This window comes from Rhinatrema bivittatum, chromosome 12 (genome assembly GCF_901001135.1).
Source record: "Rhinatrema bivittatum chromosome 12, aRhiBiv1.1, whole genome shotgun sequence".
Classification (NCBI taxonomy): domain Eukaryota; kingdom Metazoa; phylum Chordata; class Amphibia; order Gymnophiona; family Rhinatrematidae; genus Rhinatrema; species Rhinatrema bivittatum.
This window is the reverse complement of record NC_042626.1, coordinates 1,171,540-1,190,433: the sequence shown is the minus strand read 5'-3', so window position 1 is coordinate 1,190,433 and position 18,894 is coordinate 1,171,540. Positions and strand designations below refer to the sequence as shown.

Sequence of the window (18,894 nt, the reverse complement as noted above, 5' to 3'; positions counted from 1 at the left end):
CAGCTCCCCGGCGCTTCCTCTATGCCTGACCCCTCCTGTCATGGGCAGTTGTGCTTTTGTGCAGGTGTTCCTTATTGATAGCTGGCAGGGATTTCTGCCCCTGTCCCCGCTGTACCCTAGACCCGCTGCACTGTATGAAGCCCTTAGAGGAGCGAAAGCAGAGCTGGGCACGGTTCTTGCGCCCCATGACAGCTTCCCTTTCAGCCCCTTTCTATTCTTATTGTACTCAGGGCCAGCCATGGCCTCTACCTTCGCCGTTGGTAGCAGAGGGGGAAAGGAAGCGTTGCAGGGCGAGGCCCTGACAGCACATCAGTACTGCTTGTTCCCTGCTAAACTTGCAGTTCGTTCTTCTGGTGCAGAGTGGAAAACGGAGTCTCACGTGGTCCCTGCCTTGCATTCTGCCAGCCTGACTTGTGTTCTCGGTGTGCACCGGCCCCCGCTGCTCCGACGCGGTCTCAGGGGCCGCCAGGGGGCGCTGCTCCCGCTCCGGCGCGGGCGTCGCCTCGTTGGTTTCCTCTAACCCGGAAGGGAGCGGAGGCCATGGCCGGGCCCGGCGCCCTCCAGCCGCTGGCAGGCAGCGAGTCCCAGCTGCGGCGCTTCCTCCGTGCTGTGCCCGGCTTCCTGGCGCACCTTGTGGCCTTCAGCTTCACCGCCTTCCTGCTGCTGCTGTCCCGGCCGGGGACCAGTGAGTGTCGCCTCTACTCCTGGGGTTACTGGGAGAGCCCCCGAGAGACTGTCACACAGGCTGCAGGAAGAGCAAGGGGGTCCCCGAGAGACTGTCACACAGGCTGCAGGAAGAGCATGGGGTCCCCGAGAGACTGTCACACAGGCTGCAGGAAGAGCAAGGGGGTCCCCGAGAGACTGTCACACAGGCTGCAGGAAGAGCATGGGGGTCCCCGAGAGACTGTCACACAGGCTGCAGGAAGAGCAAGGGGGTCCCCGAGAGACTGTCACACAGGCTGCAGGAAGAGCATGGGGGTCCCCGAGAGACTGTCACACAGGCTGCAGGAAGAGCGTGGGGGTCCCCGAGAGACTGTCACACAGGCTGCAGGAAGAGCATGGGGTCCCCGAGAGACTGTCACACAGGCTGCAGGAAGAGCAAGGGGGTCCCCGAGAGACTGTCACACAGGCTGCAGGAAGAGCAAGGGGGTCCCCGAGAGACTGTCACACAGGCTGCAGGAAGAGCAAGGGGGTCCCCGAGAGACTGTCACACAGGCTGCAGGAAGAGCATGGGGGTCCCCGAGAGACTGTCACACAGGCTGCAGGAAGAGCAAGGGGGTCCCCGAGAGACTGTCACACAGGCTGCAGGAAGAGCAAGGGGGTCCCCGAGAGACTGTCACACAGGCTGCAGGAAGAGCATGGGGGTCCCCGAGAGACTGTCACACAGGCTGCAGGAAGAGCATGGGGGTCCCCGAGAGACTCTCACACAGGCTGCAGGAAGAGCATGGGGGTCCCCGAGAGACTGTCACACAGGCTGCAGGAAGAGCAAGGGGGTCCCCGAGAGACTGTCACACAGGCTGCAGGAAGAGCAAGGGGGTCCCCGAGAGACTGTCACACAGGCTGCAGGAAGAGCATGGGGGTCCCCGAGAGACTGTCACACAGGCTGCAGGAAGAGCAAGGGGGTCCCCGAGAGACTCTCACACAGGCTGCAGGAAGAGCATGGGGTCCCCGAGAGACTGTCACACAGGCTGCAGGAAGAGCATGGGGTCCCCGAGAGACTGTCACACAGGCTGCAGGAAGAGCATGGGGGTCCCCGAGAGACTGTCACACAGGCTGCAGGAAGAGCATGGGGGTCCCCGAGAGACTCTCACACAGGCTGCAGGAAGAGCATGGGGGTCCCCCAGAGACTGTCACACAGGCTGCAGGAAGAGCATGGGGGTCCCCGAGAGACTGTCACACAGGCGGCAGGAAGAGCAAGGGGGTCCCCGAGAGACTGTCACACAGGCTGCAGGAAGAGCATGGGGTCCCCGAGAGACTGTCACACAGGCTGCAGGAAGAGCAAGGGGGTCCCCGAGAGACTGTCACACAGGCTGCAGGAAGAGCAAGGGGGTCCCCGAGAGACTCTCACACAGGCTGCAGGAAGAGCATGGGGGTCCCCGAGAGACTGTCACACAGGCTGCAGGAAGAGCATGGGGGTCCCCGAGAGACTGTCACACAGGCGGCAGGAAGAGCAAGGGGGTCCCCGAGAGACTGTCACACAGGCTGCAGGAAGAGCATGGGGTCCCCGAGAGACTGTCACACAGGCTGCAGGAAGAGCAAGGGGGTCCCCGAGAGACTGTCACACAGGCTGCAGGAAGAGCAAGGTGGTCCCCGAGAGACTGTCACACAGGCTGCAGGAAGAGCATGGGGGTCCCCGAGAGACTGTCACACAGGCTGCAGGAAGAGCATGGGGGTCCCCGAGAGACTGTCACACAGGCTGCAGGAAGAGCGTGGGGGTCCCCGAGAGACTGTCACACAGGCTGCAGGAAGAGCATGGGGTAATGGGGGTCCCCGAGAGACTGTCACACAGGCTGCAGGAAGAGCATGGGGTCCCCGAGAGACTGTCACACAGGCTGCAGGAAGAGCATGGGGGTCCCCGAGAGACTGTCACACAGGCTGCAGGAAGAGCGTGGGGGTCCCCGAGAGACTGTCACACAGGCTGCAGGAAGAGCATGGGGTAATGGGAGCCCCCGAGAGACTGTCACACAGGCTGCAGGAAGAGCATGGGGTAATGGGAGCCCCCGAGAGACTGTCACACAGGCTGCAGGAAGAGCATGGGGTAATGGGGGTCCCCGAGAGACTGTCACACAGGCTGCAGGAAGAGCGTGGGGGTCCCCGAGAGACTGTCACACAGGCTGCAGGAAGAGCATGGGGTAATGGGGGTCCCCGAGAGACTGTCACACAGGCTGCAGGAAGAGCATGGGGTACCCGAGAGACTGTCACACAGGCTGCAGGAAGAGCATGGGGGTCCCCGAGAGACTGTCACACAGGCTGCAGGAAGAGCGTGGGGGTCCCCGAGAGACTGTCACACAGGCTGCAGGAAGAGCATGGGGTAATGGGAGCCCCCGAGAGACTGTCACACAGGCTGCAGGAAGAGCATGGGGTAATGGGAGCCCCCGAGAGACTGTCACACTGGCTGCAGGAAGAGCATGGGGTAATGGGGGTCCCCGAGAGACTGTCACACAGGCTGCAGGAAGAGCAAGGGGGTCCCCGAGAGACTGTCACACAGGCTGCAGGAAGAGCAAGGGGGTCCCCGAGAGACTGTCACACAGGCTGCAGGAAGAGCGTGGGGGTCCCCGAGAGACTGTCACACAGGCTGCAGGAAGAGCATGGGGTAATGGGAGCCCCCGAGAGACTGTCACACAGGCTGCAGGAAGAGCATGGGGGTCCCCGAGAGACTGTCACACAGGCTGCAGGAAGAGCATGGGGTAATGGGGGTCCCCGAGAGACTGTCACACAGGCTGCAGGAAGAGCATGGGGGTCCCCGAGAGACTGTCACACAGGCTGCAGGAAGAGCATGGGGGTCCCCGAGAGACTGTCACACAGGCTGCAGGAAGAGCATGGGGTAATGGGTCCCCGGGAGACTCACATAGGCTGCAGAAGTGCCCCTGATGAGCATGGGGTAATGGGGGTCCCTGAGAAACTGTCACACAGACTGCAGAAGGGCCCCTGAGGAGCATGAAGTAAAAGGGGCCCCCGAGAAACTGTCACACAGGCTGCAGAAGGGCCCCTGAAGAGCATGGGGGTCCCCGAGAGACTCACATAGGCTGCAGAAGGGAGCATGAGGTAATAGGGGCCCCTGAGAGACTGTCAGGTTGCAGAAGGATCCCTGAGGAGCATGGGGTAATAGGGGTACACTGGAGACTGTCAAAAGGCTGCAGAAGGGCCCCTAAGGAGCATGTGATAATAGGGGTCCCCGAGAGACTGTCACATAGGCTGCAGAAGGGTCCCTGATGAGCATGGGGTAATCAGGGTCCCCTCCCCAAGACACTGTCCCAGGCAGCAGAAGGGACCCCTAAGGAGCATGGGGTAACAGAGGTCTCAGGAGACTGACACACGGACTGCAGAAGGGGCCCTGGGAGATTGACATGCGTGCTGCAGGAGAGGCCCCCTGAGAAGACCTGAGTAATGTATAGGGCCCCTAGTCCACATGGACTGTAGAAGGGGCCTCACAAGTTGTGGGAGGCCCCTGAGGAGAACAGGGTAGACAGGGCGTCTGTAGACTGACACATGGGATAGGGCTGGTTCCTATTACCTGTTTTCTTACTCCATGCTGTCTCTCTGCAGGTCTCTTCTCCTGGCACCCTGTCTTCATGGCACTGGCAGTAAGTTTGTAGTTTTGTTCTCTTTTCACCATTGTTAGCTTCACATTGTAAAACATCCCATCCCATTTCTGATGGTAGTACGAGAGCTCGGTTCCCTGTACGTACCCGGATCAGTCCAGACAGCTGGATTTTGCCTGCCTTCCAGCAGATGGAGACAGAGAAAACTTTCGAGAGCGCCCTCTCTTAACCTGGCGAGCCATCTGCTGCTCCTCAGTATTTCTCTGTCTCCAGCAGATGGAGGAGGTGCAAAACCTGCGCTTCTCATCCCAAGCGTGAATTTGACTAAAAAAACAAGAAAAGGGATTTCAGACCTTTGAACCTCCCTGGTAGAATGCGGTGGACGAGCAGGGGTTGGGAACCCCAAAATTGGCGGCTGACCTTTGGCCAGCGGTGTGATATCTGGTGGCCCAGCTCCCTCCTCCTTCACCTTCAGCCTTTTGCAGCCTCTGCCAGCTTTTCAGGGAAGTTATCCCTTTAATTTATTTATTCCTCTCTCATTAAAAGAGACCAAGCTGAACTTTTCTGGAACTTGGGGGGACTGGGCGGCAGGGCGGAGGTTCTGCTCTGTGGGGACGACGGTTTGGGGATTTCCTTCCCTCCCGATCCTTCTTTCACCCCCCGACATGCCGCGCACGATCCGGTGCTCGCGCTGTGGGGCCGGGTCTCCTCGGGCTGCTGCCACCTCTGCCTCCCCGGCGATAGCGCAGCAAGCGAGCACCAGGAGGTTGCTCAGCAGCTCACCGCCGACCCGTTCCCCTTAAGCGCGGGAATGGTGGCCATTTTGGGCGCGTTTCGCACCACGGAGGAGAGAGCTGTGGGGGGGGGGGGGGGGGGGATCTTCCCCAGTCAGTACCAGCCCAGTGGAGGCCCCAGGGGCTGTAGGGGGGCTTCCCTGGAGGGGAATTTAGGGGTACCTGCGGTTTTCTCGCCAGAACTTATTCTTTTGATGTGCCAGGCCTTTTTGGCCAATGGTGCCCCTTGGAGAGGACTCCCAAACCCCCTGGGGTCCGTAGGTCCGCTGGCTAAGATTCCCAGGCTGGATGATATGGCGACCAGGATCCGCAAAGTGCAGGCGCCTGAGGTACAGGGGACCACACGGGACGCTTTTCTGGACGATTGGGACCTGGGGGAGAGGCCGGTGAACCCCACTCCGCCCCCTGACGCCCTGGAACTTGAGACCGGGCCTGATCATTTGCCTTCAGTGGAGGGGGGGGTGATCCTAAATTATTTCAGTGTGACGAGTTGGCACACCTCATTCCGCACGTCCTGGCGGAGCTCGGGATTGAGGAATTGCAAGTGCAACCAGGCCCAGATGAGGTGGATCCTGTTCTCGTGGGCCCGCTATGATCTTTCCTCTGCATGCCATGCTCTGACAGATGATGCTCTGGGAGTGGGATACTCCAGAGACAGGCCTCAAGGTCAGCTGCGCGATGAACAAACTATATCCCCTGCCAGAGGATATCTTGGACCTCCTAAGGCTCCCAAATATGGATGTGTCCATTACGGTGGTCACTAAGCGCACGACTATTCCTGTAGCAGGAGCAGCGGCTTTGAAGGATCTCCAGGATCGTAAACTGGAGGGTTATTTCAAGAGGATATTTGAAGTCTCTGCCCTGGGTATTCGTGCTGCGGTTTGTAGCAGTTATATGCTCCGAGCAGGCCTCTGCTGGGTGCAGCAGTTGCAAAGTGCCAAGGTGAAGCAAGCCGAATGCTTGGAGACTGTAGTGGCGTATGATGCGGATGCCCTCTATGATCTGCTTCGCACTTCCTCACGTACCATGGTCTCTGCGGTGTCCATGCGCAGGCTGCTATGGCTCCGGAATTGAGCGGCGGATGTTTCCCCCAAAGCTCAGCTGGGGGCACTCTCCTTCAAAGGCAAACTTCTTTTCGGGCAGGACCTTGAGCAGCTGATCAAGAATGTGGGGGAGAACAAGGTCCATAGGCCTAGAGGACAGAGGCCCTTTACTTCCGCCCACTCCTGCTTTCGTGGCCAAAGGCATTTTCGTCAGAGCAGGGCCCCCACCTCTGGCCAGAGACAAGCCTCAGGGAGGTTCCAGCCTTGGTCACTGTCATATCGTGGACGCCAGATGGCCTGGGATGCCGCGGGACAAGGGCTCAATGGGGCCAAGTCCGCACAATGAGTTGCGGCCGACCCACTCCACGGACCTCGCCATAGGGGGCCGCCTTACCCTTTTTCTCCAGGAGTGGGTCAAGATTACATCAGACCGGTGGGTTCTCAGTGTAATAGAGCATGGCTACGCATTCGTAGTTTACCAGACCCTCTGTCAACTCCAATCCCTGGGGGCCATTGTTCCTGTCCCCCAGTCAGAGCACGGAAAGGGGAGTTACTCCATTTACTTTGTTGTCCCAGAGGAGGAAGGATCCTTCCGCCCCATCTTGGTTTTGAAGAACGTGAACATGGCTCTTAAGGTGCCCCACTTCCGAATGGAGATGCTGCGTTCTGTTATTGCTGCGGTCCAAAAGGGCGAATAGCTGGCATCCCTGGACGTGACGGAAGCCTATCTCCATATCAGGATCCGACAAGGGATCCGCCTTGCTACTGCGCCTCGGACCTTCACCAAAGTTATGGTGGTGGTAGCAGTGGCCTTCAGGAAGGAGGGGATTCTGTTGCATCCCTATCTGGACGATTGGCTTATCCGAGCAAAGTTGGAAGTTCTATGCTCCCAGGCACTGGATGTAGTTTTACGTCGCCTGAGATCCCTGGGTTGGGTAGTCAACCTCGCCAGGAGCCATTTAGTCCCTTCCCAGGTCCTGGAAGTTTTGGGAGCGCACTTCGATACCCGAGTAGGGAAGGTTTTTCTCTATGGGGACAGAATTTGCAAGCTGCAGGGCCAAGTACAGAATTTGCTGCAAGCCTTGGTGCCCAGAATCTGGGATTATTTACAGGTCCTTGGTTCCATGGCATCTACCTTGGAGCTAGTCCCGTGGGCTTTTGCGCATATGAGTCCTCTGCAAGCTGCATTGCTGGCCCGCTGGAATCCACTGTCAGAACAATTCCATCTTACGCTACCGCTTACACCCACCGCCAGGTCCAGTCTGTCGTGGTGGCTTGCCCACGGCCATCTGGAACGCAGGGTGAATCTAGAGATCCCCCGGTGGATGGTGGTGACGACCGATGCCAGCCTGGCAGGGGGGCCAGTGTGTCAGTCCCAAGTGGTTCATGGTCAGTGGTCACCATGGAGGCGACTTGGTTGATCAATCGCCTAGAGATAAGGGCTGTTCAGGCGCTGGAGAGCTTCCTCCCCCTACTGTGCAATTAGATGGTCAGGGTTTTGTCAGACAATGCGACGACCATGGCCTATATCAATAAACAAGGAGGAACCAAGAGTCATCCTGAGCTGGAAGTGGCGATGCTATTGTCCTGGGCGGAACAGAATTTGAAGATGTTGGCAGCGTCTCACATAGCAGGATTGACCAACGTACATGTGGACTTCCTTAGCTGACAACAGCTAGACCCAGGAGAATGGGAGCTGTCCGAAACGGCCATGCGTCTGATCTGTTGCAGATGGGGTGACCCTCATATGGACCTGATGGTGACCCACGGAAATGCCAAAGCTCCGTGCTTCTTCAGTTGCAGAAGGGATTACGGCGCAGAGGGAGTCGATGCCCTGCTAGTCCCTTGGCCGGTCAGCATTCTCCTTTACGTGTTTCCTCCTTGGCTGCTAGTGGGCAAGATAATCCAGAGGATAGAGCTTCACCCGGGACGAGTGATTCTCGTGGCTTCTGAATGGCCTCAAAGGCCTTGGTTCACAGACCTTGTGAATCCGGCTTTGGACAGGCCCCTGCGGCTGGGCTATCTTCCCAATCTCCTGCGCCAGGGCCTTATATTTTTCGATCAGGCGCATCGCTTTTGTCTTGTGGCTTGGCTTTTGAGAGTAGACCGTTAAGGAAGAAAGGCTACCAAGAGGCGGTTATATCTACCTTGCTGCAGGCTCAGAAATCATCAACGTCACACGCATACGCTCGTGTTTGGAAGGTCTTTGAGTCCTGGTGTCAACCTCATGGGGTACATCCTCGACGAGCGTCGGTGACCCTCGTTCTTTCCTTTCTGCATGATGGTCTCGACAGAGGGCTGTCTTACAATTCCCTGAAGGCTCAGGTTTCAGCTCTGGGATGTTTGAGGGGCCCTATCCAGGGTTCTTCCCTGGCGACTCATCCGGATGTGGTGCGCTTTCTCAGAGGAGTCAAACACTTGCGCCCACCGACTTGCAGTCTCTGCCCCTCATGGAATCTAAACTTGGTGCTGCGGTCATTGTTTGAAACCCCCTTTGAGCTGGTGAAGAAAGCCACTTTGAAAGAGCTCACATTGAAGGTGGTTTTTTTGGTGGCTATTTCCTCTGCCAGGAGGGTGTCGGAGCTTCAGGCCTTATCCTGCAGGGATCCTTTTTCCGCATTTATTTATTTATTTAAAACCGTTTCTATACCGTCGCTAAGTTATATACCATCGCAACGGTTTACAAATAGGCACATAGACTAAGGTGAGTAAATGTAGGATATCGTACATTCTAACAGGTGCCAATAAAGTTCGGTTACAATTTCATAAATAAAATCATTATTTGAGTAATGTTGGCCAAGTCCAGGTATATTATTGAGTTACTATCTCTTTGAGATATTACTTCTTAAATGTAGAATAGAGTAAATTCATTCTCATCTGCATTACCCTGTACTTTCATTCTCTACCCTCCACACTCTTTAGTGAAGGCTTTTTTAAAGAGCCATGTTTTTAAATTTTTCTTAAAAGCTTTGAGATTACTCTGTAATCTGAGTTCGGGGGGCATCATTGACTCAGGAGTTTCGCTACGCACAGTTCCATCATTTTTACCTAAGGTGGTCTCAGCCTTTCACCTGCACCTGTCCGTGGACCTTCCAGCCTTTTTGGATGCACAACTGAAGGATCCTCATGCGAAGTTGCTGAGGCGGCTGGATGCTCACTGGGCCTTGTTGCTCTATCTGGAGGCTACCAATGGTTTCCGATTGTCAGATCACCTGTTTGTGCTGTGGCACGGTCTGAAGAGAGGCCCGAAGGTGTCCAAGCCTACTATTGCTCATTGGCTGAAGGAGGCTATTTTGTCTGCATATATATGCCGTGGTGGACCAGTCCCGGATGGCGCAGGTGGCCTCATGGGCAGAATGTCAGCTGGTCTCCCCGCAGGGGATCTGCAGGGTGGCTTACCTGGAAGTCTCTGCACACCTTTTCCAGACACTACCGTTTTGGACATCCAGGATGCGGATGCTGGCAATTTCGGTGCCGGTGTCATTCGAGCGGGGCTCTCGTGGTCCCGCCCTACTTAAGAAAGCTTTGGTACATCCCAGCTGTCTGGACTGAATTGGGACTGTACAGGGAAAGGAAAATTGGTTCTTACCTGCTAATTCTCATTCCTGTAGTACCACAGATCAGTCCAGACGTCCGCCCAATGAAGGGTTTGGGGGGGGCCAGTGTCGAGCTCTGGGCCAGTTGCTTTGGGGGCATCGCGGGTCCCGTCGGCCGACAGGGTCCCACATTCCACTTGTGCCCCTCTGCATGGGGTTTGTTCCAGACCCGGGCAAAGCGCTCCCAAGAGACCAAGTGGCAGATCTAGTGGATACAGATGAGGGGCCGGGAACTGATGGGGACCCGGTTCCAGTGGCCGAGGGGGATGACTCCAAGATACTCCACCTATTCCGCAAGGACAAACTTGCCCCTCTTATTCCCCAAGTTTTAGAGGAACTGGGGCTTTAGCCGCCGCTTGAGGACTCCCTCAAGAATGGGGCGGATCTGGTCCTGGAAGGCATATGGAGTCCCCCTTCAGGTTTTCTATATCATGAGTCTATGCAGAAGATAGTGGACCAGGATTGGGGGGCTCCTGATGCCGGACTGCAATTGGGCAGGGCAATAGCAAAGCTTTATACCCTACCAGAGCAGACCTTGGAGCTCTTTGCACTTCCCAAGGAGGATGGTCTCGCCTGTAACAAAAAAGACGACCATTCTGGTTGCAAGAGCGGTGGCGCTGAAAGATGTTCAGGACTGCAAGCTGGAGGTCCATCTCAAATGGATTTTTGAGTTTCCGCTTTGAGCCTCCAGGCTGCCATTTGTTCCAGTTTCATGCAGAGAGCTTGCTTGCGCTGGGTGCAGCGTCTCCCGGAGGAACAGTAGACCACAGGTACCCAAGGGTCTCCGGCTGAGAGGTTAGAAGCTTCTATAGCGTATGTAGCGGATGCTTTATATGATTTGGTGCGGACTCTTCCCATATCATGGGGACCGCGGTAGCCGCACGGCGTCTTTTGTGGCTCTGTAACTGGTCGGCAGACGTTTCGTCTAAGTCCCAGCTGGCTTCCCTGCCTTTCAAAGGCCACCTCTTATTTGGAGAGGAGCTGGAGCAACTTGTGAAGAAGTTAGGTGATTGTAAAGTGCAAAATTGCCAGAGGACCGACCGAGAAGCAGACTCAATTTTCCTTCCCATGTGCGTTTTAGGGACAATAGGAGGTCTCGTCAACCGAGGGGGGCTTCAGCGGCGCAATGACCCTTTTCGTCTCGCGGTCAGGCCTGGGGGCAGTCCTTTCATGGAGGACATCGGCCCTTCAGAGCCCCCAGCAGCAGGGAATACTCAGGGTCCAAATCTGCACAATGAGGCAAGGCCAGTCCACTCCGCCGTTCCTTTTATAAGGGATCATTTGACTCATTTTTACAAGGAGTGGGCCAAGGTCACCCAGGATCAGTGGGTTCTCAGTGTGATAAGAGACGGTTCCGAGTTAGAATTTTCTTGTCCCGTGCGTGACCTGTTTCTGGTCTCCCCCTGTGATTTGTTGCTAAAGCGACAGGCAGTGGGGGAGACTCTAGACAGGTTGTAGCACTTGGGGGGGGGCGGGGGGGGGGGCCATGGTCCCTGTGTCTCAAGACGCAATTTGGACGGATCATTATTCCATTTACTTCGTGGTCCCGAAAAAAGAGGGAACCTTTCGCCCCATTCTAGACTTGAAGAGAGTGAATGTGTTATTGAAGATTCCCCGGTTTCGCATGGAAATTTTATGATCGGTGATAGCGGCTGTACACACTCAGGAGTTCCTGGCGTCTCTGGACCTGACGGAAGCGTTCCTACATATTCCAATTCGGAAAGATTGTCAGTGATACTTGAGGTTCATGTCTTGGGGCAGCATTTCCAGTTTTAGGCGCTTCCATTTGGGTTGGCCACGGCCCCCCCATACCTTCATCAAAGTCATGGTGGTTGTGGCAGCAACTTTGCAGAATCAGGGCATCTTGGTCCATTCTTATCTCGACGATTGACTCATATGGGCCAAGTCGGAGGACAGTTGCTTTGCCGTTCACACAGTGATTTGGACTCTGCAATCCCTAGTCTGGGTGGTGAATTTAACCAAGAGTCACTTGATCCCGTCCCAAAAACTGGAATATTTAGGAGCGTGCTTCAACATGAGTCAGGGCAAGGTCTTGCTGACAGATGAGAGAGTGCACAAATTACAAGATCAGATTCGGCGCTTGTCCCGGTTGTGGATTCCCAGAGCTTGGGACTTCTTGCAGGTTCTCGGCTCGATGACGTCCACCCTGAACCTGGTGCTCTGGACCTTTGCTCATATGCGGCCACTTCAGAGAGCTCTTCTGGCACACTGGAGTCCTTTATCAGAGGAATTTCATCAGCCTGTATCCCTCACTCCTCAGGCCAGGGACAGTCTATCTTGGTGGCTTCAGACACCCAACTTGGTGCAGGGAGTCACGTTAGAGATCCCGGATTGGGTCATCCTTACTATCGATGCCAGTCTTTCTGGCTGGGGAGCGGTATGCCAGAGAAAAGCGGCCCAAGGCACCTGGTCGGAGGAGGAAACTTGTTGGTCTATCAATTGCTTGGACGGAACAGCATCTAGTTCAGATAGCAGCATCTCACATCATAGGGATCGAGAACATCCAGACTGATTTTCTCAGTCACAGTCTTCTCAATTCGGGAAAACAGGAATTCTTGGACATGGTGATGCGGCTGATTTGCGAGAAATGGGGTCCTCCTCATGTCGATCTGATGGCTACCCGGCACAATGTGAAGGCTCCTCGTTTCTTCAACAGTCAGAGAGAGTACTGAGCCGAGGGCATAGACGCTCTCGTGTTGCCCTGGCCTTGGTGAGTCCTGCTATACGTTTTCCCTCCTTGGCTCTAGTAGGCAAGGTCTTGCGCCGGATAGAGAAGCATCCAGGGGATATGTGGTACTGGTAGCCCCGGAGTGGCCTTGCTGACCGTGGTTTGCAGATCTAGTCAACCTAGTGATCGAGGGACCTTTGCGACTCAGTCACCTTCCTCGTCTTCTGCAGCAGGGCCCCATATTTTTTGACCAGGCAGATCGCTTTTGTCTAGCGGCTTGGCTTTTGAGAGGAGATGTTTGAGGTCCAGGGGATACCCAGAGACTGTATTAACTACCCTTCTTCAGGCAAGACGGACGTCCACCTCTTTGTCCTATGTCCGCTTATGGAAGTCTTTGAATCATGGTGTGTGGATAGGGGTGTTCAGCCCTTGTGTTCTTCGCTGTCTCACATCTTGTCCTTTCTTCAGGAAGGGTTAGTCAAGGGTCTCACTTTCAACTGTGGCGGCTTTGGCCTGCCTGAAAGGGAAGGTGGATGGATACCAATTGTCTGCTCATCCCGACATGACCAGATTTATTCGGTGAGTCAAAAATTTGTGTCCTCCCGTGCGGAGAGATTGCTCTCCTTGGAATCTTAATCTCATGCTTTGAGGTTTGTGTGTGGCTCTGAACCTATCCGCAGAGCAACTCTTAAGGATTTGAATCTGAAGTTCGTTTTCTTGGTAGCCATTTGCTCTGCGAGGAGAATTTCGGAGTTGCAGGCATTGTCGTGCCAAGATCCATTCCTTCGCATATCGTACAAAGGAGTATCTTTGCGGATGGAGCCTTCCTTTCTCCTGAAGGTGGTTTCCACCTTCCATGTCAATCAGACAGTGGAATTGCCAGCCTTTTCAGACTTGAGTGATTCAGAGACTGATGCATGAGATCTTAGGCTGCTGGATGTTTGTAGATTTTAGAAGGTCTGATCATCTTTTTGTTTTGTGGAGTGGTCCAAAGAAAGGTTCTTAGGCCTCCAAAACTACCATTGCAAGGTGGCTTAAGGAGGCTATTGGCTCGTCTTACATCCTTAGGTGTAGCCAGTTCTGGAAGGTTTGAGGGCCCAATCTACTCGGTCTCAAGTGCCCTTTTAGGCGGAGGCCCAGTTGGTCTCTCCACAGTTGCTACATACCTCCGCTAGGCACTATCGGCTGGATGTGCGGGATCCAGAGGCTTGATCCTTTGGTGAGAGTGTCTTGCTAGCGGGACTCTCCAGGTCCCACCCTCGTTAGGGAGGTTTGGTACATCCCAGGAATCTGGACTGATCCGGGTATGTACAGGGAAAGGAAAATTGGTTCTTACCTGCTAATTTTTGTTCCTGTAGCACCACAGATCAGTCCAGACGCCCGCCCATTTTAGAAAGGGGAGAGTCGTCCGCTCAGCTGTGCTATACTTTCACTTGCAGACGTTTTGCCAAGTTTACTTATTTACTGGTTCTTGTTAGAAGTTTTTTGGGTTATGTGCGCGGTGTATTACATTTAGCTTGGATACAGTTCACTACTGAGGAACTGCAGGTGGGAACAGGGTACTTGGAGACAGAGAAAGTAATACTGACACTGCTTCATCTGCTGGCAGGGATGAATAAACCCAGGAGCCTGGACTGATCCGTGGTACTACAGGAACGGAAATTAGCAGGTAAGAACCAATTTTCCTATAAATTTCCATATACCAGGTTGTCAATGTATGCAAACATATTCTTTGTGTTTATCCTGAAAACCCAGTCAGCTGTGGTCTTACCAGCAGGGTCATTACTAGGGATGGGCAGCCAGCCAGGGTGAAAAGTCTCTTGGGGGTAGGAAATTAATTGAAATACAAATGTGAGCTAGGAGCAGATGAAAAACGAGGAGATGCGCTCTCCTACCATCCTGAGTGAAAGGGCGGAGGGAGAGCTGCTGAAATGCCTGGTAACAGTGCTACTTACCAGGTCAGGGAAGCAAAGAGGAGAAAGTGCCTGGACATCAGGGTGAACTTGTATGCAGTTATCTGGTTCTGCTTGTCAGCAAAGCATCTCTCTCTTACAGATGGTGGATACTTCCTGTACAGATTTAAGATTTTTCCTGTTTTATGTCTGTGGGAAAGATGCTTAGTACAGTAGGTTCTAAGTCATAAAATGTCTTTTCAGCTTTCCCCTAACTAATCTGCTGCACCACAGGTTAGGATTTGTTCATTTAGCATGTTAGGTGAATTTCTCTTCCAAACGTATCTCAGAAGGGTTAATGAGTATCTGAAGATGGCAAAGAGTCACAAATTTCTTGAAGCATCCACACAGGGAAGGTTACTGATTGCTGTGGCATCTTCCTTGCCCTTATTATTCGATATCTCCCATATTTGTTCCTTCTGGGTTAAAGATATTAAAGGATCATGCCCGAGAGGTCCGTTATATATTGGCATTACGCCTTTTACGTGCTGTACCTCAGGACCTTAGAAACAAGACTCAGACATCTCCTTTTGTTGATGCAAATATATTTTTATTACTGTAACCCTTCATGTATAGGGTTTACAAAGTCTAATAAAATCTTAAGTTAGTAAAAAGTCACATCACAAGGTAGTTTAGTTTAATTTTCTTTCAGCTTGAAATCAAAATAGTTTACAACTAGAAAAATAAAACTATATATTAAAAAACTATCAATAAAACTGAAATAAACATATTGCAAACAGTAATTTTTAGATAATAATGTGATTTTTATTATGTTGTTGTTATCCGCCCAGAACAAATATCTGGATTGTGGCGGAATATAAATCACTGTAAATAAATAAATAAATAAATAGTCTATCAACAAAAATTTACAACAGAGCAAAAACAGGTGCCTGGGGTTACCTGTCACTTGCCTACTGATGTCTGAGTTATGTTAATTTGATTTATTGATTTATAACCCATCTTTCCAGAAAATTACAGTCCAAGACAATGAACAACAGATAAACCATTTACTGCAAACACAAACCATGAACATGATAATAAATTAAAAGTAACTGAAATATATACAAGCGAAAGCACACATAAACCTATGCAAAAAGTAATCCAGTCTTAAAACTGATAGGAAAGTATCACTGGGCTGAGAGTGCCAAATTATAGAAAGCAAATTCAAAGATAAACGCAAGCTAAGACTGAAATCTAAACTAATAGAAAGTGTAGCCCCCATCTGTTTCTCATACCAGTGTCCGTCTCCCCCCAGTGACCCCTAAGGGTAGGGGAGGCTTATTTATTCATTTAAAACTTTTCTCTACGACATTCATGGGGATATCACATCGGTTTACAGAGAACAGGGGGAAAGCATTAACTTTAAGGAGTTGGAGTGTAGAAGTTACTTGTAAGGAAAGGGAGCTAGAGTAGCTGCGTCAGGTGCGTGCAAGGTTTGATAGCAAAGTTAAAGACTTCCCAACTTTACTCCACCCCTACTCTCTGTGCCTCCCCAAATCTCTCAGCAACTTTAAAAACTCAAAATATCTGATCCCCTCAAAGACCTACCAGCAGTTTCAGCTTTATTGGATGGGGTGGAGGGGACACACAGAGACACTCGGGAGAATATTTTAAGCCTCTTTTTGTTGCTTTGACAGCAATGTATTAATTTGGTGTCTAGAAGAGAAATACTAAGTCTTGGAAGGGGATTCCAAACCTGGGGGTGCAATATCTGAGAAAGCTTATGCCTTTATCCTGAGACCAACTTAGGGGCTGACGTAATAACTTTAAACTTTATCCTGAAATTCAGCCTACAATTCCTTAATGCGCATAACACTCAAAAAAAGTTAACTCCCAATGCAGTTAGCTTACCATACACTGGGGGCGATGTGGTTTTGGCCGAAAGGTTCAGTTTTAGTTTCATCAGTCAAAAGCTCTTTTCTTGAAAATGTTTCAGACTTCCCAAGATTTAGTTTTGCACACTGGAGAGCAGTGTGAGGTGAAATAAATAAGCAGCGGTCCATGCAGTGGCAGTAATTGCAGGAGGAAGCAGATCCACTCTGCAATTGTCTTCTACAGCTCCACCCGGTTCTTACTGCCTTAAATCACCGGGTCAAAATGTCCTTGTGGCGGCTTCATTCAAGCCCTCTCAGGTAGTGATTGTTGTTCTGTCTACGTACTTCTCAAGCAGTTGTCTGAGCATTTGAAACTCAAGATAATACAGCACAAAGCAGGGGCAGACTATAAACGCTGACAGAAACATAGTTAGGAAATAGAAGTTACATGGCACTGTTGAAGTCAAGGCAAGATCGGAAAGACTAAAAAAAATCTCTGATAGAACTACCCGAAAATTGGCCAGATCTAACGTGAGATCTAAAAACCAGAACCCACAGATCATTGCAAGCAGCCTGCGGAAAAGTTTAGCTGATGATGGAGTATTTGTGCACAGGGCCCTTCTTCTGAAGAGGTCGTTCCTGAGCAAGGAATCTCTGTACTCTCGAAAGCTGGTCCGATAAAACCTATCCCCGCTTCCTGCTGCTACAACTCTGCACAAACTTGCTGCATCATTTAGATGTGAAATAAGTTATGAGATTTGTTAAATTTTCCAGGGAGATAATAGTGCTTTAGCTATTCATGGGCATTAGAAGTAGAGCTTGCAGTGTCTGGAGGAGGAAGCCGGCAGTCACAGGCAGACCCTTTCTAACGCTCCCTTCTTCTTCTTTCTCCTCCTCCATGTGTTTTTAGTTCTGTCTCTGTCTGACGGAGGCCATCCTCCTCCTCTCTCCGGAGAATTCGCCCTTCTGTTTCTGTACCCGTAAGACTAAGCTGCAGCTGCACTGGATTGGGCATGGCTTTGTGATCCTGTTTGCTGCTGCCGGCCTAATATTCATTGTTTCTAGCAAGAACCGGAGTGAGCAGCAGCACTTCACCTCCTGGCACAGCATCCTCGGAGCCATCACCATTCTTGCTGCCTGCGCACAGGCAATATGTGGGGTTTTCGTCCTTTTTCCCAAACTGGTAAAAATGTCATCGGTGGCCCGCCTGAAGCTCTACCATATCACCTGTGGCCTCATCATTTACCTGCTTGCCACGTTTACTGTGCTCTTGGGGGTGGCTTCAGACTGGTTCCATGCCCAGATTAAAGGGGTACTGTGGTACCTGTGCCTGCTGATTCCTCTCTTTCCAGCACTAATCATCATGAATCAGGTTCTGAAGGTCTACTTGTCCAAGAAGAAACTGCAAATCTGAGGCCTTACTCTCTCCCTCATCCTGGGTGTTGGGTTTTTCTGCCCTTTCTTGTCTCTGCATTAGTCTTTTTCCACTGGCCAGCTCTTCTCTTTCCTCTTCCTGTGCTGATTTTCACACTCTTCAGCGAGGGAGAGTGAAACTTGCTGCTGTTGGAAAGTCCTTCTGCTCCTTTCCGATCCTCTCCTGAATGTGCTTAAACGTCCCTGCATTGTGAAACGCCACACCGACTTTCAGCTGGACTGAGGGGGAGGCATTTTTAAAGCCAATTTATGCACATGAATCACTATTTACCCACCACATAAATGGCTTTGAGATTGTCCTCCCCAGATTTCTTTGTGAATGTATATTTATTCAACATTCCCCTCGCTCTGTCTTTCTGTTTACAGTAATAAAGTGGAAAAAAATGACAAGCACCGAGTGTGCCATCAGGTTTGATTTAAGACACATGTAATTAAAACTAATAAAACTGATAATTTAATGTAATCACTATCGCAACATGAACAGCCAAATTCAAGCCCGCATCCATAAGAAGTATCTTCGGTCTGTGTTCTGCATACTAGGTACTGACTCAGAATTACACCAGAAATTAATAAAGGAAGTTCATTCAGAGTCCCAGGGAAAAAAGTACACAGCAGACCTCAGTAAGACAACGGGAGCAGCGAACCTTGCATTTGAATGTCAGCTTGTTGATGTGACTTATAAACATACTAAGCAGTGCAGAATGATGACAATGCAGCACGTCAATATGCATGCACATTTCCAAAACTTAAATATATACTTCTAGATTCTGCGCAGTCTCTGAAAATGACTCTTTCTAATGTGATTAAAAATGCTAATGCAGATTCAGCTCATCTACCTATTTAATTGTTTATATTATGCACTAAACCCCAACTAAGCCAAAATATCTAAAAAGAAAATGACAAAAAAACCCCTCTAAAAACTGACCAAGGATCAAAAAGGCAAAAAATAATCCAAAGCAATTGCAGTAAGAGTACTCTGTGGGTTCATTCTCCGCTTATCTGTGTGGCAGGGGTGTGTGCGTCATTTGCTTAGTAGCTCCCAGTGCTAGTGCGTGTCTGAAACTCCATCAAGATCTGTCCTTACCCAAACCACACACTTCAGAACTGGAGGTCCTAGAGGAGGAGAGAGCCCATACATCCGTGCACAGGCAAAGTTCACATGGGAAGAACAGTTATTGGAAAAATAAATCCTCACAGCTTCTACTAAATCGCAGGCTATGCTGAGGGAAGTACTGCATGAGCAAATGTAAATTTAAGCTAGTGCTATCCCTGTTCTGCTGCTGACAGCTATGAAACGTAGTTTATAGTGG

General features: G+C 51.7%; 1 protein-coding gene across 1 annotated transcript; it reads left to right on the top strand.

The window, feature by feature from the left end:
* The first annotated feature begins 502 nt into the window (after window positions 1-502).
* Window positions 503-17,977, top strand: LOC115074183 (cytochrome b561 domain-containing protein 1). The gene is made up of 3 exons (XM_029573426.1): window positions 503-685; window positions 4,267-4,304; window positions 17,061-17,977. The coding sequence occupies exons 1-3, from the start codon at window positions 541-543 to the stop codon at window positions 17,562-17,564; spliced, it is 687 nt and encodes a 228-aa protein (XP_029429286.1). The 5' UTR covers window positions 503-540; the 3' UTR covers window positions 17,565-17,977.
* Window positions 17,978-18,894: the final 917 nt, after the last annotated feature.

Coding starts and splice junctions, on each gene's coding strand:
- LOC115074183 (XM_029573426.1), top strand. CDS start 541: ATGGCCGGGCCCGGCGCCCTCCAGCCGCTGGCAGGCAGCGAGTCCCAG. Junction 686..4,266: donor GCTGTCCCGGCCGGGGACCA/GTGAGTGTCGCC, acceptor GTCTCTCTGCAG/GTCTCTTCTCCTGGCACCCT. Junction 4,305..17,060: donor CTGTCTTCATGGCACTGGCA/GTAAGTTTGTAG, acceptor ATGTGTTTTTAG/TTCTGTCTCTGTCTGACGGA.